The sequence below is a fragment of the Microcaecilia unicolor genome, chromosome 1 (assembly GCF_901765095.1).
Source record: "Microcaecilia unicolor chromosome 1, aMicUni1.1, whole genome shotgun sequence".
Lineage (NCBI taxonomy): Eukaryota > Metazoa > Chordata > Amphibia > Gymnophiona > Siphonopidae > Microcaecilia > Microcaecilia unicolor.
The window spans coordinates 398,696,248-398,723,787 of NC_044031.1; the positions used below are offsets into that span (position 1 = coordinate 398,696,248).

General features: G+C 43.0%; 1 protein-coding gene across 2 annotated transcripts in view; it reads left to right on the forward strand.

Moving 5' to 3' along the window:
- Positions 1 to 27,540, forward strand: part of PHACTR1 (phosphatase and actin regulator 1) — a 436,304-nt gene that overhangs the window by 301,817 nt on the left and 106,947 nt on the right. For both annotated transcript variants that reach the window (XM_030211092.1, XM_030211101.1), the window contains exon 3: positions 22,843 to 22,923. In XM_030211092.1, the coding sequence (XP_030066952.1) occupies positions 22,843 to 22,923 (81 nt within the window). The remainder of the gene's footprint in view (positions 1 to 22,842; positions 22,924 to 27,540) is intronic.

Genomic DNA, 27,540 nt, shown 5'->3' on the forward strand with positions numbered 1-27,540 from the left:
TTCCACTATTTTGCCCAGCACTGATGTCAGGCTTACTGGTCTATAATTTCCCAGATCATCCCTAAAACCCTTTTTAAAAATTGACGTATCATTGTTACCCTCCAATCTTCAGGTACTACGGACAATTGTAACGACATTACATATTACTAACAGCAGATCAGCAATTTTATGTTTGAGTTCTTTGAGTACCCTTGGATGTACAGTGGGGGAAATAAGTATTTGATCCCTTGCTGATTTTGTAAGTTTGCCCACTGACAAAGACATGAGCAGCCCATAATTGAAGGGTAGGTTATTGGTAACAGTGAGAGATAGCACATCACAAATTAAATCCGGAAAATCACATTGTGGAAAGTATATGAATTTATTTGCATTCTGCAGAGGGAAATAAGTATTTAATCCCTCTGGCAAACAAGACCTAATACTTGGTGGCAAAACCCTTGTTGGCAAGCACAGCGGTCAGACGTCTTCTGTAGTTGATGATGAGGTTTGCACACATGTCAGGAGGAATTTTGGTCCACTCCTCTTTGCAGATCATCTCTAAATCATTAAGAGTTCTGGGCTGTCGCTTGGCAACTCGCAGCTTCAGCTCCCTCCATAAGTTTTCAATGGGATTAAGGTCTGGTGACTGGCTAGGCCACTCCATGACCCTAATGTGCTTCTTCCTGAGCCACTCCTTTGTTGCCTTGGCTGTATGTTTTGGGTCATTGTCGTGCTGGAAGACCCAGCCACGACCCATTTTTAAGGCCCTGGCGGAGGGAAGGAGGTTGTCACTCAGAATTGTACGGTACATGGCCCCATCCATTCTCCCATTGATGCGGTGAAGTAGTCCTGTGCCCTTAGCAGAGAAACACCCCCAAAACATAACATTTCCACCTCCATGCTTGACAGTGGGGACGGTGTTCTTTGGGTCATAGGCAGCATTTCTCTTCCTCCAAACACGGCGAGTTGAGTTCATGCCAAAGAGCTCAATTTTTGTCTCATCTGACCACAGCACCTTCTCCCAATCACTCTCGGCATCATCCAGGTGTTCACTGGCAAACTTCAGACGGGCCGTCACATGTGCCTTCCGGAGCAGGGGGACCTTGCGGGCACTGCAGGATTGCAATCCGTTATGTCGTAATGTGTTACCAATGGTTTTCGTGGTGACAGTGGTCCCAGCTGCCTTGAGATCATTGACAAGTTCCCCCCTTGTAGTTGTAGGCTGATTTCTAACCTTCCTCATGATCAAGGATACCCCACGAGGTGAGATTTTGCGTGGAGCCCCAGATCTTTGTCGATTGACAGTCATTTTGTACTTCTTCCATTTTCTTACTATGGCACCAACAGTTGTCTCCTTCTCGCCCAGCATCTTACTGATGGTTTTGTAGCCCATTCCAGCCTTGTGCAGGTGTATGATCTTGTCCCTGACATCCTTAGACAGCTCCTTGCTCTTGGCCATTTTGTAGAGGTTAGAGTCTGACTGATTCACTGAGTCTGTGGACAGGTGTCTTTCATACAGGTGACCATTGCCGACAGCTGTCTGTCATGCAGGTAACGAGTTGATTTGGAGCATCTACCTGGTCTGTAGGGGCCAGATCTCTTACTGGTTGGTGGGGGATCAAATACTTATTTCCCTCTGCAGAATGCAAATAAATTCATATACTTTCCACAATGTGATTTTCCGGATTTAATTTGTGATGTGCTATCTCTCACTGTTACCAATAACCTACCCTTCAATTATGGGCTGCTCATGTCTTTGTCAGTGGGCAAACTTACAAAATCAGCAAGGGATCAAATACTTATTTCCCCCACTGTATGCCATCTGGTCCAGGTGATTTACTACTCTTTAATTTGTCAGTTTGGCTCAGTATATCTTCCAGGTTCACCGAGATTTCTTTCAGTTCCTCCACATCATCACCCTTGAAAACCATTTCCGATACAGGCAGATCTCTTACCTCTTCTTCTGTAAAGACAGAAGCAAAGAATTCATTCAGTTCTTCGCTATGGCCTTGTACTCCCTGAGTACCCCTTTTGCTCCTTCATGATCTAAGTGTCCCACGGATTCCCTCACAGGCTTTCTACTTCTGTTGTACCTGAAAAAGTTGATACTGTGAGTTTTAGCCTCTGCGGCAAGTTTCTCTTCATATTCTTTTTTTAGCCTTCTTTATTAATGCTTTGCATCTGACTTGCCAGTGCTTATGTTGCTTCTTGTTTTATTCATTTGGGTCCTTTTCCTTTCTTTGAAGGATAGTCTTTTGGCTGTAATGGCCTCTTTTACTTCACCTTTTAACCATGCTGGATGACATTTTCTCTTCTTTCCACCTTTGCAAATACATGGAATGCATTTGGACTGGGCTTCCAAAATGGTATTTTTGAATAATGTCCAAAAATAAATGCATCTACAGTAGATTTCCTTTGTGGTTTCAGCCCAGATAGTAGCTCAAACTTGATCATGTTATGATCACTGTTTCCCAGGGGACCCAATATAACCACCTCTCGCACTATGCCCTGCATGCCACCAAGGACCAGATCCAAAATGGCTCCCCCTCTTGTCAGTTCCAGGACCAGCTGCTCCAAGAAGCAGTGACTTATTACATCTAGAAATATTATCTCCCTGGCATTTCTAGATGTAATAACATATAGCACGACCCCCCCTCCAATTTGATCCTCTCTATCATTGCGATACAATTTGTACCCAGCTAACACAGTGTCCATTGATTGTCCTCTTTCCACCAAGTCTCTGAGAAACCTATTATACCTACGTCATAATTTAGTACTATATATTCTAACTCTCCTATCTTATTTTTTAGGCTTTTAGCATTTGTATACAGGCACTTCAAATTGTGTGTTTTCCTTTGATCTACAAGCTGCTTAGAAGTTGAAGGGGATAATGTGCATCGCTTATCCTGCTCTCTCATTAAGCACATCTAGCTTACTTTAAGCATTGTTGAAACCTCTCTACTGGCATTCCCGAAATGTCCTGTTTCAATAGTATCCTTCAAGGATACTCCACACCGAACCATGCGCTCCTGGGCGACTGTTGGCTTTCCCCCCCATTCTAGTTTAACAGCTGCTCTATCTCCTTTTTAAAAATTAGCACCAGCCACCTGATTTCATCACGGTTAAGGTGGAGCCCATCCTTTCAGAACAGTCAACCTCTTTCCCAGAATGTGGCCCAGTTCCTAACAAATCTAAATCCCTCATCCCTGCACCATTGTCTCAACCATGCATTGAGACTTTGGAGCTCTGCCTGCCTTTTGGGTCCTGTGCATGGAATGGGAAGCATCTCTGAAAATGCTACCCTGGAGGATCTGGACTTCAGCTTTCAACCTAAGAGCCTAAATTTGGCTTCCAGAACCTCCCTCCCACATTTTCCTATGTCATTGGTAACCACATGTATCAAGACACCGGCTCCTCCCCAGCACTAAGATCCTGTCTAGTTGGCGAGTGAGGTCCGCCACCTTCACACTAGGCAGGCAAGTGACCAGGCGATCCTCACGTCCACCAGCCACCCAGATATCTACATGCCTAATGATCAAATCACCAACTACAACAGCTGTCCTAACCCTTCCCACCAGGACAGAAGTTCTTGGAGACATATCCTCAGTGCGAGAGGATAGTATATGCCCTGGTGGGCAGGTCCTGGCTACAGGAGTACTTCCTACTTCACCAGGGTGATGTTGTCCTAGGAGACCTCTCTCCTCCAAGGCAGTACAGTACAGGGGCTGCTAGACTGGAGGTGGGACTTCTGTACTTCCTACTGTGTCTGCTAGAGGCTATCTGTTAATGCTATGGTACAAAGTTTAAGTTTTAAAACTAGGGGGGAAAGAGTATGGAGATTAGTTGATATAGTTTGCTTTTTTTGTATTTTTATTCTGCCTATCACTAATCTACAATTCCTCCTTTAAACCCCAATCTTTAAGTTCCCAAAGTGCAAAGCAAAATAATGTTCACTTACCAGAGAAATGTCGTCTTCTCTCAGAACTTCTCAGAAAGATAGTGGGACCTTTCCTCTTTATATAGTTTCGAATCTAATGGGACTGCTTCAAACAGACCATTTCAAGCTAACTCAGTAATCAGATTGCGCTTAACAACCTTTGCAAATAGTCTACTTCCTTACACCTAATTCAGGTCAGTAGCAGTTCTACCTCTCCAATGACCAAAGAACAGAAAATAACTGTCTTTTAGAACAAGATTTGAGCCTTCCTACTATCCGTTTTAACGTTCTTTTGCTGTTAAGTTTCTACCTCTAGAAAAAGTTTCAGTTTAAAACTATGGGAAAAGTGTCTACTTCTAGAGAAAATTTCAGTTTAAAACTATGGAAAAAGGGTTGTATGCTATGGAAACTAATTAATAATGCTTGCTTTTCTCTCTCTCTCTCTCTCTTTTTCTCCTAAGACTAAACTAGGTCTGTTGTACCTGCTAGAGGCTATCTGTTAATGCTGTGGTACAAAGTTCAAGTTTTAAAACTAGGGGGACAAGAGTATGGAAATTAGTTGATAAAGTTTGCTTTTTTTATGTTTTTATTCTGCCTATCAAAATACAGCCCTGGACAGTTCCTTTGTTGATTTCCTTGGAGAAAATTGTTCTGTTAGGATGAGGGGGGGGGGGGGGGGGCTTGTACTGGTGCAGCCTGCAGATAGCCTTCAATTTTTATTTATCAATAGATCTGGTAGATTGCTGAAGTGACAGGTTTTTCAAGACAGAAGCATCATTTGCATAATAAAACCCTTTTCTGTTCCTCTTTCTGAGCACCTACCTTCAAAGTAAATGTGCATGGTGTTTATATGCTGCTTCCTTGACAAAAAAAAAAGATAAACATGTCAAAATGGTTCTCAAGGCTTTGTTTTGTACCAACTGAGATTAATTTAACAGTTTTAAATTCAGCATTTCAGACAGCTGTGATATCTCATTCAGAGACATCTGTGCTTCAAACAAACACATACAGATCAGTGGTACTTATTCGGTCTCTAGATTCTATTTCTTTCCTCCCCTTCCCTTCCCCAGTTTATGAAAAAAAAATGTGTTTGTTTTTTGGTTATTCTACAAAGTGCTATCGATGGGGGATATCTCTGTCCCTTGGGATTAGTGTTGGCCTCTTGCATTTGTGATCCTGCTTTCATGTGGTGAAGGTGCTGAGATCTAATTTCTGAAACTGCTGCATTTGCAGAACATGTGTACTGGGAGAAAAATTCTTGTCATGGAGGAGTAGCCTAATGGTTAGTGCAGTGAGCTAAGTTCCTAGAGAACTGGGTTTGATTACCACTGCGGTTCCCTGTGACCCCTAGGCAAGTCATCTAACCCTCCATTGCCCCAGGTACAGAAAAACACCTTAACTGTGAGCCCACTAGGGACAGAGAAAGTACCTGCATATAAAGTGTACAGTGCTGTATATATCTAATAGCACTATAGAAATGATTAGTAATAGTCATGCTTTGAACATGTTCACTGTCCTTAACCTCTGAACAGTGACAACCCCCCCCCCCCCCCCCCCCGTATCGATAAGATTCTTTCTAAGTCTTGGCTTCTGGAGAGGACCATGTGCCAGAAAATGCTAACTCACGCAGCCATTTGTTTCTTATTTACTGCCTCCCTACCTGCTAGATTTTACTGACACCCTCATACCTTGAACTGTTGCCATTTTGGACTTACTGTGCTCAGATCCATCTCTCTCTCTGCACTGAGAGACAGTCACCAGCTCCCAAGTACTGCAGCTTCAGCAAGAGAGACACAGGCCTGCTGCTTACTGACATTACCCAAAGTTGGGTGCTGGAATTTGCACACAGATCTCGGTTCTGCGCACAACCTAATAAGGTAATGGGTACCAATTGGCCACTTAGTTGGTGCTTGATTGAAGTTACAAATGGATCTCCATTGCATGCTAATGTATAACTTGGCCCCTAACTTTTCCTGCGCACAACCCAAAATGGGAAATGGCCATGGGAGGAGCATAGGTGGATCATGGGTATTCCCAAAATTTAGCCCCCAAGTTATAGAATAGTTCCCATCTGTGCCTAGCATTAGGCACTGGACTTACACCTGTTTCTATCAGGTGCAAGTCCAGCACCCAGAATTAGGTGCAACCTGCACACTATGCCGGGGGGGGGGGAATTTCCTTTATAGAATAGGGGCTCAGCACTGATCTTGTCGGTGCCTAACTTTTGGCACTCGTAGTGTGTGAATTAGCGCAAAATGTTAGCATATAACAGCATGTGCTAATTCATGAAGTAACTCCATAACCTGTATTGGATATGGGTGTGGACTAGGCATGGATTGTACATTGCGGTTAGGTGATAAGTGCATGCATGCTAATTATAAGCACACTTAAGATATGTGTGACCTATGATACTTAGCTGACAGCATAGGCCAAGAGTTTCCACCAAATACCATTTGCTGAAGAGTAAACTGAAGCCACAAGACACTATTTGCTGAAATCCAGAGCACTGGTTTACCAAACTGCAAACCAAACCCACCAGCATCGCTTACTGATATATAAGCTGAAATCCAGATTGCCAAAGAGATTGAACTCAGTTTCCTAGATCTCCTGGGCTCCCGGGTCCCCTTAACAGGCCCCTTTGCTTCTCAAGGTGAAATGGCTCTAATTCCAAAACCCTCCTCTGGGTCACCCCCCCCCCCCTAAATCCAGAGGGTCTGAGGTCTCAGTCCTCCTGGCCCTGAGAGCTGTGGAATCCAGTTTCACTTCTCCTTGGCTTTATAACAGTCCCAACGTTTTGCCCGCCCAATTATGCAAATAGATATGTAGATGAGCATTCAGGTTAACATTAGATATCCACAGTTTTCTCCCACAATAGGTATTCCACTCCTCGTCTTTCAGGACTGGGTTAGTCTGTCCCTGCCACCTCCCATGTACCCAGGACTACAACCGACCCAGCAGGGTCCCCAGGGGTCTACCCTGAGTAGAATTGGAATGGACTATACCCTCTATTTGACTGGCGATACTCTCCCTTGTCTGGTGAATCTAATTCCCAGCGATAGGACAAGCACTCTGTCACAACATACTAAAGAAGTTTTTTAAATGGTAATTATGGAAGCTAGAAACACTCCCAGTAATCAGTATATAGCCTTTGTATTTACCACATGTTGATTTTTGTATTTAACATTCAGGAAGGGAAAACGTTTATGGTAATTTAGTATAAGGTGTCCTAAATTAGTTTAATGACTCTATTTTTCTGGGGGGGGAGGGTTGGCTCTCTCTTTAATTCCTTCATTCTAATTTAATCTAACACAGGGCTTATGCGACTTACAATAAAAGATAAACTTAAACAAAGTAGGGAAGAAACAATATGCAGTAAAAGGTCCTCTGCTACTTACAATAGAAGATAAACCAGAAAATAAATAGGGGGAAAAATACGATAGAAAGTCAAAAATCCATAATATTCACATAATTAACTTAAATTAATAAAAACATTTTCAAAAATTTCCAGGATTCAAATCACAATAGATAAAAACCATCAGAAATCATTGTCAGTAAATTAACTTACATTTGGCCATCTGTCATATGCTCTATCCTTTGGTTGAACCTCACAATTAAAACATTGGTGCAGAAATATGAAAAATGCAAAGGTATTCTCTGTATTTCTCTTTTTCTCGATCCTTGTCTGGTTGTCTTGTTTTTCTCCGTATATAACAGATTGGAATAACAGTAATGCTCGTCACATCTGACCATCAGAAATGTTTTCAGCAGCCCTTGAAATTAACCTGTTGATACAATAGACTGCTGTCTGCACTTTTCTGCTGTGGTATTTGCAGGCTTGTGGCAAGGTTTTGCTTTCCTTTATTTAAAAAAAAAAAAAAAAAGAATCATTCATCCGTCATTACAGTTCCTTATAAACCTCCTTAATATGAAGCATACCATATCAAATAACATAGTAACATAGTAGATGGCGGCAGAAAAAGACCTGCACGGTCCACCCAGTCTGCCCAACAAGATAAACTCACGTGTGCCATTTTTTTGTGTATACCTTACCTTGATTTGTACCTGTCTTTTTCAGGGCACAGACCATATAAGTCTGCCCAGCACTAACCCTGCCTCCCAACCACCAGTCCCGCCTCCCATCACCGGCTCTGGCATAGACCGTATAAGTCTGCCCAGCACTGTCCCCACCTCCCATCCACCAGCCCTGCCTCCCACCACCGGCTAAGCTTCTGGGGATCCCTTCCTTCTGAGGAGCAAATTTCCAAAGTTTGTTTTGTACACTAAAATGGAAAATAGAGTACACTTTCCCAAATAATGTGCACTATGGGCTGAATTTACAAAAGTGTGCCACTCCTTTAGCACACGGCAATAATGTGCGTTGTTAGTAAATAGGTCCCATTGCACAAAACGGGACTTGTGATAAACAACACATTAGTGCTTGTTAGCCTGCAATAACATGCAGGGTTCCTAATCGATCACTGCCTTCGGTTTGAAGATGAGCGTCTGCTCTATTTTATGGCAGATCTGCACTGTTAGATGTATGTTAGATGAAGCAAGTCTACATACCTTCATTCACGCGTTATTAATATCTCGCTTGGATTATGGAAACGTAATCTATGCTGGTCTGCCTGCCTCTACTCTTAAACACTTACAAACAATAGAGAATGCTACAATTCATTTATTGGACAAAGCCCACAAATATGATCATGTAACGCTAATGTACCAGCGATTCCACTGGCTATCCATTCCTTACTATATCATATTCAAATTTTGGTACTCATATTCAAAGCCTTTTATGAAAACACTAGGAAAAAAGACCCGTTTCTGAACGCAATGAAACGGGCGCTAGCAAGGTTCTATAATGGTAGAGGCCCCCTCCCTCCGTCCCTCCGAGCTGCTTGCCTGCCTCCATGTGACCATCGGACGTCATTCGTGGTTCGCTCTGTGTGGGGAGGGTTTTTGGGTTTGTTTTTTTTTGCTGCGCCTCCGTGCCTGTGCCGTTTCCGTTTCGGCTCTCGTGTGTCATTGCTCCACCCTCGACGTCATCACGTTTTGACGCAAGGGCGGTGCAGACACTCAGGGGCACACCGGATCTCTCGGGCGCCTCAACTTCCTTGGAGGCTTCATTAGAACGTTGGGGGTTGCCTTTTATATATAGAGATAACTCCTTATCTGGGATGCCTAGCCATTCCTTATACTCCAACAACGGCATCGAGATCATGGTCTCACCATAGATTAATTATTCCTTCACCTGATCAAGCCTTTTTTTTGGTTGCCACCTGTCCTTTGGAACCAACTTCCTATGGAGACTTGTGTGATGGAATCTTTGCCAAAATTTTAAAAAGGATTTAAAATAGTCACTCGAGCATTTGGATCATCCAGTATTTTCAGGGAAAGAAAGGAACCAAGTGTGGGGTATCTGTATGATAGATAGATAGATAGATAGATAGATAGATAGATAGATAGATAGATAGATAGATAGATATTGGACTATTTTATGGTAGAGATGTGTGGTCTCTTGCATGCATGTTATAGGTCTATCTTATTTTTGCTATGGTGTTTCTTTTCATATTATTCTTTTATTGAACTTTGTAAACCACTGTGATCACATACGTCCAGGCGGAATAGAAAATGTTAATAAATGATAGTAAATCTAGCTCTATTTGATGCTTTAGTGCATGAAACCAATTTTGAAAAATGTCACAGTTGGGCTTTACGCTTGCAAAAATATTTAAAGTAATAATAAATGTACAAAGCCAGCTTATTAACCATTAGCCCATATTAAATGGATGCATGAAAGCAGCTTCACAAAATGGATTCTGCAGAAAACTTTGGGGGAAGTTTTATAATTGCATGCCTCCATTTGCGTGCTGCATAGATGGGTGGTAGGAGCCAATTCTGTAACAGAACCTAGGCACCTTGGTTCTGTTAGAGAATACGAGGGTAATACGGTATCAGCATGTCTACACCAGCCAAAAAGCATAAGTGCAAGCGTCTAAATGTGGAAGGAACACACATTACTTACAGTATTCTAAATTACGTGCGTAACTGGGAGCTCTGCCCATGTCTTGCCCATGTGTATGCCTCCTTGTAAATGCACGCTACACAAGATAGCCGCATATTCACAAAATAGCACTTAAGTAGCAAACTGGTATATACACACAGGTAAGTGCACGCCTACGCACATATACGCTGGTATTCTAAACATTTATATGTGAAATGGGCACGTAAATATTAGTACTTAGTTTATAGGATTACCCTTGCTGTATCCAAACTATTTTTCTGCTGGACTCAGTTGCACGAAAGTCCCAAAAGTTTGATCCCTGAATTACTAAACCCACTTTCCCTATACCCCCTTCTTCCTCCAGGAGACAGATGGAAAGAGGTTTTCACTTCCCCCCTTTCAACATCATTTTTCTAATTTGTAAATAAGTCTTTTCCTCTTTTGTCTGTTTCTCCTCTTCTTATCAGGATGTAAATCAAACCTACCATCACTGTACTTGCTATTAGCTTAGTACCACTTTTCAGAGCCTGACCTCGCACGTGAGCTATGCAGTGAGGATAGAGTGAAACTTACTTAAATTTAAATTGCACCTCATTCTTACCACAAAGTCAATTAAGTGTTGCAAGCACAGGTTTTAAAAAGTGATACTAAACTAAGGAACTTATTTTCGAAGTATATGGATGTCTCAAATGCCCAGTTGGAAGTCCATGTGCTTGAAACATCCAAATCCCAATTTTGCAAAGGCAGAAAAGGGATTCCCGACACTGCAGTGCATCCAAATAGCAAGGGGGCATGTTGTGGGCGGGACTAAGGAGGCCCCAAAATCAGGACATCCAACAGCGATTACCAAATGGGAAGAAACATCCTAGCTGAAAATGAAAGAAGTCCTAAAGTAGACTTGTTTCAGTCACGTCCAGGGTACAAAAATGATACTTCCTTAACCCATTAGTGCCCAGCATTCCCATATGGGAGCTTATTATGGGAACATTGGGCACTAATGGGTTAATCCCTCAGTGGTTGCTGTTCCCCTTCCTCTCCCCTGAAAGTGAAACTGAAAGAGGATAACAGGCTGAATGATAGTTTCAGGTAATATGGGCATTATTAGCAAAGCAGGAAACAAGTCAGAGGTGTAGCCACATTCAAATCCCACTTTAACTCTTTTATTTATTGTAACCGGGGTTTAAAAAAAAAAGAGAGAAAATATTGCTCACCTGGGCAGGAAGGCCTTAAGAGCTCACAGCTGCAGGCAGTCCTGTAATAGAAGCATTTATGCAATATTTTGTTGCAAGTTTGAGTTAAAAATGATAAAACATTTAACATTTAATAATATAATAAAACCATATGTCAATGTTAAATTCCCTATTTTGATGTTGAGGTTATTTGGGAAACCCTCCATGACATATTCCATCATCATTTCCCTGAAGGGTTATACCTCTCCCCACCACCAGGATGTAATACCCAGTCCACCATCCAAAAGTGAGAATCCTACCTGATTAAAATTTGTGAGAAGATCCTAGATGGTGGCGTAGTGTGTTACTGCTGCAGACGCATCCAGATACACTCTGAATCACTGTTGGGAACGGCTTCTTAACTCCCCGAATAAAGGGGAAAAGGAGAGGAAAGGTACAGGAGATTCCCTCGACCCCCACCAGGACCCACCTTCTACAACAGCTGACTTTGGAGCAGTTCGGGCTGACGTCTGGACCCAGGCAGGCTTCCTCCCCTGCTATCGGAGCCGATGCTTCTGTGTTGGCCGGCAGTGTCGACGGGGTTTCCCTGAGCCCCGTCTTGCATGCAGCTGAACGGTGTGGAAGCAAGTCCTGCCCCAGAAAATGTCTGCAATGAGTGGTTCAAGAGTTTTGAGAAGTCAAGAGAGCAAAGTCTGAGTTCAGAAAGAGGATGAGACCCTAGCCCAAGTTTGGAAGAATGTTCTAGCATTGATATCAATATACAAGGAATCAAAGCTTATTACCTGTTAGAGGGCACGGGGAAAGAATTTTGGAAGCAGAATTTAAGTACAGAAGGATTTGATCCCTATTACATCTGTCCCAAAACATATTTGCAGTACCTCCATCAGAGAAGGAAACGACTGTAGAAACAAGATGGAAGGTGATTTCTTTGAAAGATAGGATGTAGCTGTTGACAGTGCTACCCCATTGACCAGTACTGATGCTCTCATGTCTGTATATGGGCTCTCCACTGCTTCCATAAACCAGCCCCCAATTCCCACATGGTGCAACGTGCTGAATAAAAAGGGCCATTTCACCTGATCAAATGCTCTCTCTGCATCCAGGCTGGTTACAATCATAGGTGTTCCTTTATGGACACTATGCGACATGGCTAATAGTAGCTTCCGCACATTGAACACTGAATATCGCCCTTTCACAAATCCTACTTGATCTTCTGCTGCAACTGTTGGTAGGGTCTCTGCTAACCTAGCAGCTAATACTTTTGATAACAGTTTCACATCTACATTTATCAGAGAGATGGGCCTGTATGCCTCTGGCAGAGTGGGATCTCGTCCCGGCTTTGGGATCAAGGTTATCAGTGCCGTGTTCATGTGCCTTGGAAAGGACCCCTTTTCTATCACAGCTTCAAAATAGTCCAAAAGTGGTCCAATCAGTTGTGCCTGCAGTATTTTATAAAACTCGCCAGAGTAGCCATCCGGGCCAGGAGCTGAGTACAGTTTTAATTTATGTATGGCTCCTTGTAGTTCTTTTGCTGTCAACGGCAAGTTTAGCCGAGCTATTGCCTCTTCCTGGAGGGTGGGCATCCCTGATCTCTGTAAGTAGTTTTGGATCTCTGCCTAAAAGGTTGAGGCCTGCGATTCTTGCTTATAGAAATTTTCAAAATGCTTTTGAAATATGTCTGCTATATCTTGGGGGTTATTAGTTGCCCTCCCATCTGGCTGTCTTATACTTGATATGTATTTAGAGATACCTTTATTCCTTATTAGATTTGCCAACAACCTCCCTGACCTATTCCCTTGCATAAAATAAGTATGTTTTGTATCTAAGAGCCTCTTTGTTGTTCGCTCATGTATCATGCTATTTAATGCTACCCTGGTTGCCAACATAGTTTCATAAAATTCCGGCTAGTGTGTTCTAGTATATTTCCACCTGATTCCCTGCAGCTTCTTTTCTAATTCCACAATTCCCTGAGAGAGTCTTTTGTTCCTTGCACTGATATATGCGACTAGCAGGTGAATTTTCGAAAGAGAAGGGCGCCCATCTTCCAACACAAATCAGGAGATGGGCGTCCTTCTCGCAAGGTCGCCCAAATCAGCATAATCGAAAGCCGATTTTGGGCGCTTTCAACTGCTTTCCATCGCGGGGACGACCAAAGTTCACGGGGGCAGGTCGGCAGTTTAGTGAAGGCAGGACTGGGGCGTGCTTAGGAGATGGGCGTCCTCGGCCGATAATGGAAAAAAGAAGGGCGTCCATGACAAACACTTGGGCGACTTTACTTGGTCCATTTTTTTTCACGACCAAGCATCAAAAAGGTGCCCAAACTGACCAGATGACCACCAGAGAGAATCAAGGATCACCTCCCCTTACTCCCCCAGTGGTCACTAACACCCTCCCACCCTCAAAAAATATCTTTAAAAATACTTTTTTGCCAGCCTCAAATGCCATACTCAGGTCCATCGTAGCAGTATGCAGGTACCTGGAGCAGTTGCAGTGGGTGCAGTGTACTTCAGGCAGGCGGACCCAGGCTCAACCCCCCCTACCTGTTACACTTGTGGTGGAAAATGGGAGCCCTCCGAAACACACTGTATCCACATGTAGGTGCCCCCCTTCACCCCTTAGGGCTATGGTAGTGGTGTATAGTTGTGGGGAGTGAGTTTTTTTTTGGGGGGGGGGATTTGGGGGGCTCAGCACACAAGGTAAGGAATCTATGCACCTGGGAGCTATTTAAAAAATTTTTTTAATTTTTAGAAGTGCCCCCTAGGGTGCCCGGTTGGTGTCCTGGCATGTCAAGGGGACCAGTGCACTACAAATGCTGGCTCCTCCCACGACCAAATGCCTTGTATTTGGCCGGGTTTGAGATGGCCGGCCTCAGTTTCCATTATCGGCAAAAACCGAGGCCAGCCATCTCAAACCCAGCCATCTCTGACATTTGGCCGGCCACAACCGTATTATCGAAACGAAAGATGGCCGGCCATCTCGTTCGAAAATACGGTCAGCCCCTCCCCTTCGCGGCGCCGTCTTCGGAAATGGGCGTCCCGGGTCGAAAATGCCCCTCCATACCTCCTTTTGACCTTGGACAAATCACTTCACCCTACATTGCCTGAGATGTGTATCTACTCATCTCAAGCTCAGATTTGCAAAAGGTCATTAATTAAATCTAAAATCCAAACCTAAAATATTATGTGGTCTTACAAAGTGAAATAGAATACTTTTGACCTGAATGCAAAGATTAATGTTTAGTGTAAATCCAATACAGCATGGGGGCAATTCCATATCTTGGTGCCTCCAATTGGGCAGCCAGAGGGCGTGCAGCAGTAGTCTTTTCTATAACAGAGATCATGGGGTTGATATTCATAGCAATCTAACCAGCCAGAAACGTCTCGTGACCAGTTAAATTGCTTGTTAGGGCTTAACCAGTTAGTGCCATTGTTTGTCTCTTTGTGGATGATACCAAACTCTGTAATAGGGTGGACACCCTGGAGGGTGTGGACGACATGAGGAAGGATCTGGCAAAACTTGAAGAATGGTCCAAAAATTGGCAACTAAGATTTAATGCTAAGAAATACAGGGTCATGCACCTGGGTTACAAGAATCCAAGGGAACGGTACAGTTTAGGGGGTGAAGTGCTTCTGTGTATGAAAGAAGAGTGGGACTTGGGAGTAATTGTATCTGAGGATCTTAAGGTGGCCAAATGGGTGAAAAAGGCGACAAAGCCAGAAGATGCTCGGGTGCATAAGGAGAAGGATGACCAGAAAAAAGAGGTGATAGTGCCCTTGTATAAGTTTCTGGTAAGGTCCCATTTAGAGTACTGTGTGCAATTCTGGAAACCACACCTACAGAAAGGTATAAACAGGATGGAGTCGGTCCAGAGGGCGGCTACAAAATTGGTTAGCGGTCTCTCATAAAATATATAGGGACAGGCTTATGAACCTCAACATGTATACAATGGAAGAGAGATGGGAGGGAGGGGATATGATAGAGACGTTTAAATACCTCAGTAGCGTCAATGTACAGGAGCTGAGCTTTTTTCAAATGAAGGAAACCTCTGGAATGAGTGGGCATAGGATGAAGTTAAGTGGAAATATGCTTAGGAGGAATCTAAGAAAATACTCTTTCACGGAAAGGGTGTTGGATGCTTGGAATAGCGTCCCGGTGGAGGTCATGGAGATGAGGACTATGTCAGAATTTTAAAAGGCATGGAACAGGCACATAGGATCTCTTAGGAAAAGGAGGAGTTAGTGATTACTGAGAATGGGCAGACTGGATGGGCCATTCGGCCCTTATCTGTCCCTTACCTGCCATCATGTTTCTATGTTTCTAATATTACCACAGACTGCTAAACTCAAAGGCTTACTTTGTGGGCGGTCCGGGAGCAGAGTTGGCACCTGCATAAAAATCAGTCCTATCTTGCCCCCATGTTTACTAAGCCATACTAGTTGCTGCCACGTAGCAATTCCAATACAGCCCATTTCAAAGTGAATGGGTTGTGTCGGCATTAGCACACAGCAGCTGCTAGCATGGTTTAGTACACAGGGGGGTTTATGCAGTGTCACTTAAGCAGTTAAGTGCTGAATATCACACAACCCCATAAGAAAGAGCCAGCCACATAAACCCAGATAACCAATGCTGGTGCCGAGATGTTGCTCAGCATTGAATATCTAGGAATGATGCTGCTACCAGCTATAAAAATACTCACTGTCACCAGCTGAATTTCGATCCCTAGATGTTTAGATTCTGTTAGTGTAACTGGCTAAGAGCATGTCTGAAATTTAGATGTACACACTTACGCCAGTTATAGGACTATTAGGATAGTCCCTGGAGCGAGAAGAACCTCATTCTGGTGCAAAGAATCTGCTCAGTGTATTCAGAGGATTTCAGATAGGGAGTAGAATTCATTAGGCTTTTTCAGGTACTAATAAGGAGGTCCCCAAAGCCTAGAATTCCTAGAAAAAAGGCCGTCCTAACTTTATGTACCAAGTTAACCAAGCACCAGTCTGAATAATGGCCCAGTGCCCAGTTTACTTCTGGGTCAGTGCACATACAGATACATGGAGCCAGGGGAGGACTGAGAGTGGTCTGGGTCCCCCTCCTGGCCACTGCCTGATGCCCCCCCCCCCCCCCCCCCCGCCGCCCACAGCTGACGCCCCTGCCATTCCATGTTCTTTCCTGACCACTGCGCTGCCGCTATTCCCCCACCCGCAGATGCAAATTTCAAAAACTGACATATTTCAATCACTATACTATAGGTTAACAAATAAAACAAAAAATGGAAAATATGATGATGCCATTTTATTGAACTAAATACATTTTTCAATTAGCTTTCAGAGGCTAAAACCTCTTTCCTCAGGTCAGGACAGTATACTTCTGTTACGGTATTCTGTTCTGACAAGAGAAAGGAGGGTTGGGTCTCCAAACATTAGTCAAAAATGTATTAAAATTAGTCCATAAAGATATCACCTTATTTCCATTTTCTATGTTTAATAACACAGAAACCACACTACTTGATCCTAAACTAAAAATACAATTCATTTTTTCCTACCATTGTTGTTTGGTGGTGGCTGCAGCAGGAGGGTATTGGGTGGGAGTGGAGAGAGCGGTGGGCACTGCCCAATTGCCCGAATGGTCAGTCCGCCCCTGCTAGGAGCTGAGTATGCCCCAGCATTGAATATCCAGGGTTAAGTCAGTCCAATGCTGGAAGCAGCTTACAAGCCACTTTCTGTCACAGGCTAAATATTACCCTCAATTTCTTTTTTGTTGTCTCTAATGAGACTAAGGGGATCATTTTCAAAGCATTTAGATTTACAGAGTTCCATATGTAACTTAATAGGTCTAAGTGCTTTGAAAATATGCCTCAATATGCTTATCTAATAGGGCATGTGCCCTGTTCATCATCTAAAATTGCATAGAAATTAAACAAAAGAATGTGAAAAAAATAGCAGGATTTGCTAAAAAGGAGCTTTTCAGAAACCTTAACATCTGAATCCTCTGAAAGGCAAAGGTCATAGAGCAACTGCTTTCAGAAGTAAAATGCCAGGTTACATCAAGTGTTCTGTGAGGGTGAGAAGCGAGAAGCACAGCGGAGTACCAGCATATTACTGATCATGCTAAAAATGTTAGCAAAGCTTTTACTGTGAAGAAATCAGATGGAGTCTTTATCTAAATTTTAAATAACAAACTTGACTATGGAGCTTCAGATAAAACAAGAGAAATTTTAATAGGATCATTGAGGGCAGATGACTGAAGGGAACATATAGTGCAGGGGAAGAGAGTTAAGCTAGGAAGGAGTCAGGTACCAAGAAGTGACTAGCAAGTCTTCCTCTCTACTGATAAGCTGCAAAGATAAAAGTTAACCCTTTGCTGTCTGATTCAAAATAACCTTCTACTGTCATTGTCCACTAAAAAAAAAAAAAACTGTAGAGAGAAAATAAATTGTGGAGGCCTACAATTGGCTAATATATTTATTACAGTTTTATATTTGAACATGATATGACGAGGATGTCAATGAAATCTATTTGCAGTAAGGCATGATGGTGCCAAGGGAATATGTTTTTAAGGGTCTTGCTCAGAGATAGGATACCAGACCTGCCAAGTCTCCATACTGGGCAGAAGTCTTGAATTCTGGGAGTTCATCTCTCCTTGCTTCACACAAAAAGGAGAAATTCTCACCCAAAGCAAGAGATACAGGGGGGCAGTGTCGCATAACTGAGCAGAATAGCACCAGGAACCTAAAATGCCACAGTCTGTCACCTAGTTCCTTCTCTGCCAACAAGGCATAAGTGCCAAAACTTGGCCGAGTCGAGTCATTTTCCAATAAACTTCATTTGTGGCTAAATTTGAGCTCATCTCTGCTCTGGACTCTCTAACTGTAAAGGGAGACATTGGGGAGAAGTGACTGTTCTATTGAGACTCCTTGTTTGTCTTTAGTCTCTTCATTGTGTCACCTTATTATATAAAGTTTTACAAACGACTCTGATATTTTTCAAGAAGGGTAGTACAGCAAACATTTTAATAACACAATCATGGATTAAGGCAGTGGTTCCTAAACCTGTCCTGGGGGAAACTACAGCCAATCAGGTTTTCAAGATATCTGAAATGACTATTGATAAGTTAGACTTGCATGCAAATCTAACTCATGAATATTCATTGTGGATATCCTGAAAACCTGACTGGCTGTGGTTCCCCTAGGACAGATTTGGGAACCAGCGCTGTGAGGCCTAAGGTTACTAATAGAGCTACAGGGGTCTCTAGCTGAGACTGGAGAAAATGTTCATTGTTCAGCAATTTCAGAATTACTCATGGGAGGGCAGCAAGAAGGCATGCTGAAGATAAGCCATATGATGTGCCAAAAAAACACTTAGGGACATTACATACATGAGGGATAAGTTGTTAAGTCTGATGAGATCAAACTGGAACTTTTTGGTCTCTGTGCTAAGTGAAGTAATATTTGTGTCATAAAACAAACACAGCACATCACCTCATCTCTACAGTAGAACATGGAGGAGGAAGCATTATGTTGTGGGGATACTTCGCAGCAGCAAAGATGGGAAGGCCTTATGATGATCAAAGGAAATATGGATGGTGCAACGTACGGGCAGATCCTGTAGAAGAACCTAGTCCAGTCTGACAAAGATTTACCTTTCAACAGGGCAGTGACTCTAAGTACAAAGTAACATAGTAACATACCATAGTAACATAGTAGATGATGGCAGAGAAGGACCTGTCCAGTCCATCCAGTCTGCCCAACCAGATAAACTCATATGTGCTACTTTATATGTATATCTGACCTTGATTTGTATCTGCCATTTTCAAGGCACAGACCATACAAGTCTGCCCAGAACTAGCCCCGCCTTCCAACCACTAGCCCCGCCTCCCAACCACCAGTGCTGCCACCCAATCTCTGCTGAGCTTCTGAGGAGCCATTCCTTCTAAAAAAGATTCCTTTATGTTTATCCCACGCATTTTTGAATTCCGTTACCGTTTTCATCTCCACCACCTCCTGTGGGAGGGCATTCCAAGTATCCACCACTCTCTGCATGAAAAATACTTCCTGACATTTTTCTTGAGTCTGCCCCCCTTCAACCTCATTTCATGTCCTCTAGTTCTACCGCCTTCCCGTCTCCGGTACAGGTTCGTTTGCAGATTAATACCTTTCAAATATTTGGACGTCTGTATCATATCACCCCTGTTTCTCCTTTCCTCCAGGGTATACATGTTCAGGTCAGCAAGTCTCTCATCATACGTCTTGTAACGCAAACCCATACCATTTTTGTAGCTTTTCTTTACACCGCTTCAATTCTTTTTATATCCTTAGCAAGATATGGCCTCCAAAACTGAACACAATACTCCAGGTAGGGCCTCACCAACGACTTGTACAGGGGCTTCAACACCTCCTTTCTTCTGTTGGTCACACCTCTCTCTATACAGTGTAGCAACCTTCTGGCTACAGCCACCGCCTTGTCACATTGTTTCATCGCCTTCAGATCCTTAGATACTATCGCCCCAAAATCCCTCTCCCTGTCTGTACATATCAGACTCTCACCACCTAACACATACGTCTCCCGTGTACATCACTTTGCATTTCTTTGCATTGAATTTTAATTGCTAAACATTAGACCATTCTTCTAGCTTCTGCAGATCGTTTTTCATGTTTTCCACTCCCTCCGGGGTGTCCACTCTGTTACAAATCTTGGTGTCATCTGCAAAAAGTCAAACTTTACCTTCTAACCCTTTGGCAATGTCACTCACAAATCAATATATTTGTGAACAGAATCAGCCCCAGCACCAATCCCTGAGGCATTCCACTACTCACCTTTCCCTCATCTGAGCGGATTCCATTTACCACCACCCTCTTTCACCTGTCGGTTAACCAGTTCCTAATCCAGTTCACCATGTTGGTTCCTATCTTCAGCCTGTCAAGTTTATTCAAGAGCCTCCTGTGGGGAAAAGTGTCAAAAGCTTTGCTGAAATCTAAGTAGATTACATCTATAGCACATTCCTGATTCAATTCTCTGGTCACCCAGTCAAACAATTCAATGAGATTCGTTTGGCACAATTTACTTTTGGTAAAACCATGTTGTCTCGGATCATGCAACTTATTGGCTTCCAGGAAATTCACTCTCCTTTCCTTCAGCATCGCTTCCATTACTTTTCCAATAACCAAAGTGAGGCTTACCGGCCTGTAGTTTCCAGCTTCTTCCCTATCACCACTTTTGTGAAGAGGGAACACATCCGCTCTTCTCCAATCCCACGGAACCTCTCCCGTCTCCAAGGATTTATTAAACAAATCTTTAAGAGGACTCGCCAGAACCTCTCTGAGCTCCTTCAATATCCTGGGGTGGATCCCGTCAGGTCCCATGACTTTGTCCACCTTTAGACTTTCAAGTTGTTCATACACACTCGCTTCTGTGAATGGTGCTATATCTGCTCCATTCTCATATGTACTTTTGCCAGTCAATCGTGGTCCTTCTCCAGGATTTTCTTCAATGAAAACAGAACAAAAGTATTTGTTTAGCAAATTTGCTTTTCCTTCATCATTATCCACATAGCGGTTCGCAGCATCTTTCAATCTCACAATTCCATTTTTAGTCTTCCTTCTTTCACTAATATACCTGAAGAAATTTTTGTCACCCCTCCTTACATTTCTAGCCATTTGTTCTTCCGCTTGCACTTTCGCCAGATGTATCTCTCTCTTGGCTTCTTTCGGTTTCATCCGGTATTTACTTACTTGTTACATTTGTATCCCACATTTTCCCACCTATTTGCAGGCTCAATGTGGCTTACATAGTACCAGAAAGGAGTTTGTAGATTCCAGTGTGAACAAATACTATCTGTGTTCCTCTTCTTGAGTTTTTCTGTATTTCAGGAACGCCAACTCTTTAGTCTTTATTTTCTCAGCCACTTGCTTGGTGAACCATATCGGTTTCCCTTTTCTCTTGCTTTTATTTACTCTCCTTACATAAAGGTTTGTGGCCATATTTATAGCTTCTTTCAGCCTGGACCACTGCCCTTCCACTTCTCGTATGTCCTCCCAGCCCATCAGCTCCTTCCTCAGGTATTCCCCCATTTTACTAAAGTCAGCATGCTTGAAATCCAGGACTTTGAGTTTTGAGTGGCTGCCCTCCACTTCAGCAATCATATCATACCAAACTGTTTGATGGTCACTGCTGCCCAGGTGGGCACCTACGCGAACATTTGACACACTATCCCCATTTGTGAGCACCAGATCCAGCGTCGCACCCTTCCTCATGGGTTCTGTCACCATTTGTCTGAGCAGAGCACTTTGAAAAGCATCCACAATATCTCTACTTCTTTCCGATTCCACAGATGGGACTTTCCAATCTACATCCGGCAGTTTGAAATCTCCCAGCAACAGCACCTCTCTTTTCTTTCCCAACTTTTGGATATCTGTAATCAGATCTTTATCTAGTTCCTCTGATTGTGTCGGAGGTCTGTAGACAACACCCATGTGGACAGAGGTTCTATCATCTCTTTTTAAGGTGATCCATATTGCTTCTTCCTTTCCCCAAGTCCCTGTCATTTCAGTCGCTACGATATCATTTGTCACATACAGAGCTACTCCTCTACCTTTACGACCATCTCTATCCTTCCTAAATAGATTATAGCCTGGTAAGTTTGCATCCCATTCATGGGAATCATTGAGCCATGTCTCCGTGATTGCAACAATGTCTAAGTCTGCCTCTAAAATCAGGGCTTGCAGACTTAGACTGCGAGCATTTGTGGTCATCGCTTTCCTTCTACATTTCAGTGGCATTTTTGTCTTCTGTCTAGTTTTTTGTTTAGTCTGACTTCCTGCTGTGTTGGTAAGAAGTGATTTGCTAAGATTATTGTTTTCATTGCTTTCTTTTCTACTGTCACATCTTGTCTTTAGCTGGGGGTGACCACTTGAAGTGACCTGCCTCCATATTCCACCCCCGCCTTCCACCTTCTAAAAGCAACAAGAAAATGAATGTCCTCAAGTAGCCCAGTCAAAGGCCAAACTTGAGCCAATAGAAAATCTGGGGCAACATTTGAAGACTGCAGTCATAAGAGAAACCATGGCCAACCTGAAAGACCATGAGCTATGTTGTGAAGAATACCAAGCAAAAACTGCACCATTCCACTATACAAAATGAGTAGACACTTATCCTAGGTGACTTATTGCTGTCATTGTCGGATTTGCAGTCTATAGGTTCATATAGTAAAGGGGAATCTTCAAAGAAGTATGAAGCCATGCAATCAAGATTTTTCAGTTTCTTATTCTGGAGTATATTGAGTGTACAAAATGTTGTGTAGATCAGTGAAACAAATTCCTACTTTCATGCATTTTGAGCTGTATTTTTTCAGGCAGCAGAATGTAAAAAATGAAGACTTTTATAAGGCATTATACATAGCAGCCTGCATTTCTGCAACATGGATTGTACATACTTGTCCTTCTGCATTATGGATTCTGTGTCCTTATTGTCAGTCAGTAAGGAAGAAGAGAAAAGTCTAGGGGTACTGGAGCTGTACATGGATAAAATGATTTTTTTTTTTTTTTAAAGGCCATAGCAACCCCATGACAGAAAAGAAAATTACTCAAAAACCAGAAAAGGGTAGGAGGAGGAGAAATCAAAGGAAACATGTATTAAAAATGTGTTCAGGGAACTACAAGAATAATTAGATCGAATTTCTGCTCTCTGTTGGAGGCAGTTTGGCTGTGTTTACTAACTTACATGTTTATCTTTTCTTTGCAGCTCTGGAAAGGAAGATCTCAATGAGACAAAGCAGAGAAGAGCTGATAAAGCGAGGGGTCTTGAAGGAAATGTATGATAAAGGTAAGAGCTGTGGCATGTCAGCTACGCTTTTCTTAAACCTTACTTTATCCCTCCAGATCTAAGGATCCTCTGTATAAGTCACTAGTGAAACCCTAACCCAGAGCCAGTAAAAGGGTATTGGGCAACCTATGCGATCCTTCAGGTTTATATCCTCCCCCCTCCCTCTCAATTAACTTCCAGGTACCTAATCTGTCCTCCTCCCCCAAGAGAACATGTTTTCAAATATTAAACTTTGTTGTTCTTATATGTATATTTATCACACACATACAGATAATGAAGGTATTTTCTAAAAACCATTTATAAGGACATATGGAGAGAGATCACGTGATGAGCTGAAAGGTTCAGATTGTTCTTGGTCCTCTCTGGGGTTCCCACTCCTAGCCTACGCTTCCATACGCAGTGAAACAGTGAGAATTCCTTACCTCAATTAAATCCGTAATTCTTAAGTGTATGAACCTCTTTGTAATGCGTCTGGACAGCGCTGTGCCTGGTAAATCAACTAAAAAGGACTCAGACAAATCCCATGGTGGCGGAGATATTAAGATGGCTTTAACTGCAGTTGTTGCTCCGTCAGCCTTTACTGATGCCCATCTTACACAAGTAAGGCGATGGAGTGGGCAATGGGGCTGCGGCTTGACCAGCTGCCAGCACAATTAACCAATGTCGAGGCTCTGCTGACTGACACGACCAGTCAAACAGGAAATTTAGAGCAGCGAGTGTCCGCAATGGAGGATGCTGGATCTGGGTCGACTTCTGAAATAGCCACGCTGCAGAATCTGGTTCGGGCACAATCAGATAAAATAGAGGATTTAGAAAATCTGGCCCAGAGGGACAGTTTGAGAATAGTTGGCATACCTGAATCAGTTCCGGATAGAATACTGCCGACCTTTCTGGAGCGCTGATTGAAAGCGGAGTTTGCACTCGCAGATAGTATAGGCCCACTCTGCCTGGAAAGGGTGCACAAGGTAGGTCAGAAACGTGATGGTGAAAATCACCCTAGAATCATCATGGTTAAAATACACAACTATCTCCATAAGCTGGAAAAACTGCGTGGATACCAACAGAAAAGAAATAGCCTTACATAAGAGGGGACACCAGTTAAGATTTTCCAAGACTATTCGGTGGCCCTGCAAGAGTGAACACATTACTTTGTTCCCATCTGCGCTGCACTGCATGAAGCCCAAGTGCATTTTATGTTGGTGTATCCTGCGCTTCTCAAAGTATTCCACCGAGGACATTGACTTACTTATGACTCTCCACAGGAGGCTCAAAAATGCTTAACAGAGCTGACCACTGTGGCTGCTTCTGGGACATGATGGATGGTAGTGGACAAAGATGATTTCTGCTGATATGAGACTTTATTTTCCGGTATATCCTAGGTTTAAGATTATTAGGATTAGAGGATTGTCATTGCAATTTTAAAAGGCTGTACACTGTTCCTGTTACAAACATCTTTAATGTTATGTTTTTTGACAAGCTATGTCAGTTCTTGATAATCAAGGGGTTCAAATGTTTTATCTTAGTGATTAAGCTGAATATCTTCTACTGTGCTGTGCTGTACTATGTCATCACAATTTTTATACATTTGGGATATTGGAATGTTATTCTTGGAATATGCTTGCTTTATATATCTGGTTTACTCTTTAGGTGGGGGCAGGGAATGGGATCCCTTTCATCAATAGTGACTCCATTTTCCCTACACATAGTGGTGTTGGGGAGTTTGGGGGTTTCTAAAGGGGAAATCCCTTAGTTTAGGGGAGAAGGATGGGTTTTATGGTTTGGGAGGGGATTGGGGAGGGAAATGGAGTTTGGGATTTGAAGAGTGAGGCATGTAGACATTATGTAATGTGTTCTGTTATATTTTTGTTGATGATGAATCAGTCGGTGTAGAGGCAGTCATGTGTATCATGTATATCTCAAAGTGGGGTTAGTAATGAACAATTTCAGGATTTTCAGGTTAGGGTTGACCAAGCGCAAGATCTATTTTGGGCTTGCGGGTGGATGTGGAGATCCAGGCGAAGCTGGGCACTTGCGTCCGATATTGCTATGGAGAGTCATCCATATTTGTCTTATGAATATTATTTTTATGAATACACTCTCAACAGGATTCATCATATGGAACATGGTAGGCACCACGTCTCCGCCGAAACGTGCGAAAATCCTTTCGGCTCTGAAACATCATAAAGCAGACATCGCATATCTTCAGGAAACATGTCTCTCAGACTGTGAACATCTTAAACTATGCTACTCCTGGGTGAATGAATTTTTTTCGGCATCTTCTGCAGGGTGACATGGAAGAGTGGCTGTCTTAATCAGGAAGGGATTAGCCTATAAAGAACTGTTATCGAGAGATCCAGAGGGGAGTTATGTTTTATTACATTTGTAGTTATATAGCATGGAGTTCCTTCTATTGGCAGTGTATGACCCTACTAAGTACAACCTTGCCTTTTTTCGGTCTTTGGTACAGCTCCGTCTTCCCTATCAATCTCTTAAATTAATGGTGCAGGGAGATTTTAACTTAATGTCTGACCGAAATCTGGATTGTTCCTCTCCAAGATCTCTCATCATGGAGGCACTCAAGCCTGTATCTTATCTTCTTTTATTTGCTCTTAAAATTTAATTGATACATGGCACACCTCTCTCGGGCCCATGGGATATTTTCTCATCTAGACTATATCTTGGTAAAGTCTAATATATTTCCCTCAGTGCGATCAGCTATTATTGGTCCCGAGAAGATCTCAGATCATAATATGGTATGGATTGATGTTGAGGCACCAGCATACTATCAGTGTTCCTCGGGGTGGCAGCTTCCTTCTTATCTCTATAATGATCTCCATTTTCGTACCTATCTCCGAGGGAAATGGACAGAATATGTACAGTGGTGGAAATAAGTATTTGATCCCTTGCTGATTTTGTAAGTTTGCCCACTGACAAAGACATGAGCAGCCCATAATTGAAGGGTAGGTTATTGGTAACAGTGAGAGATAGCACATCACAAATTAAATCCGGAAAATCACATTGTGGAAAGTATATGAATTTATTTGCATTCTGCAGAGGGAAATAAGTATTTAATCCCTCTGGCAAACAAGACCTAATACTTGGTGGCAAAACCCTTGTTGGCAAGCACAGCGGTCAGACGTCTTCTGTAGTTGATGATGAGGTTTGCACACATGTCAGGAGGAATTTTGGTCCACTCCTCTTTGCAGATCATCTCTAAATCATTAAGAGTTCTGGGCTGTCGCTTGGCAACTCGCAGCTTCAGCTCCCTCCATAAGTTTTCAATGGGATTAAGGTCTGGTGACTGGCTAGGCCACTCCATGACCCTAATGTGCTTCTTCCTGAGCCACTCCTTTGTTGCCTTGGCTGTATGTTTTGGGTCATTGTCGTGCTGGAAGACCCAACCACGACCCATTTTTAAGGCCCTGGCGGAGGGAAGGAGGTTGTCACTCAGAATTGTACGGTACATGGCCCCATCCATTCTCCCATTGATGCGGTGAAGTAGTCCTGTGCCCTTAGCAGAGAAACACCCCCAAAACATAACATTTCCACCTCCATGCTTGACAGTGGGGACGGTGTTCTTTGGGTCATAGGCAGCATTTCTCTTCCTCCAAACACGGCGAGTTGAGTTCATGCCAAAGAGCTCAATTTTTGTCTCATCTGACCACAGCACCTTCTCCCAATCACTCTCGGCATCATCCAGGTGTTCACTGGCAAACTTCAGACGGGCCGTCACATGTGCCTTCCGGAGCAGGGGGACCTTGCGGGCACTGCAGGATTGCAATCCGTTATGTCGTAATGTGTTACCAATGGTTTTCGTGGTGACAGTGGTCCCAGCTGCCTTGAGATCATTGACAAGTTCCCCCCTTGTAGTTGTAGGCTGATTTCTAACCTTCCTCATGATCAAGGATACCCCACGAGGTGAGATTTTGCATGGAGCCCCAGATCTTTGTCGATTGACAGTCATTTTGTACTTCTTCCATTTTCTTACTATGGCACCAACAGTTGTCTCCTTCTCGCCCAGCGTCTTACTGATGGTTTTGTAGCCCATTCCAGCCTTGTGCAGGTGTATGATCTTGTCCCTGACATCCTTAGACAGCTCCTTGCTCTTGGCCATTTTGTAGAGGTTAGAGTCTGACTGATTCACTGAGTCTGTGGACAGGTGTCTTTCATACAGGTGACCATTGCCGACAGCTGTCTGTCATGCAGGTAACGAGTTGATTTGGAGCATCTACCTGGTCTGTAGGGGCCAGATCTCTTACTGGTTGGTGGGGGATCAAATACTTATTTCCCTCTGCAGAATGCAAATAAATTCATATACTTTCCACAATGTGATTTTACGGATTTAATTTGTGATGTGCTATCTCTCACTGTTACCAATAACCTACCCTTCAATTATGGGCTGCTCATGTCTTTGTCAGTGGGCAAACTTACAAAATCAGCAAGGGATCAAATACTTATTTCCACCACTGTATCCCATAATAAAAAGCAAGAGGAACAGCCCTCCTTATTCTGGTCTGCTGCCAAAGCAGTGATCAGAAGGGATATCATAGCTTATGGTCATGCACATAATAAATGTCCAGCAGCTGTGATCTTGCATTTGGAAGCTCATCTTAAAGC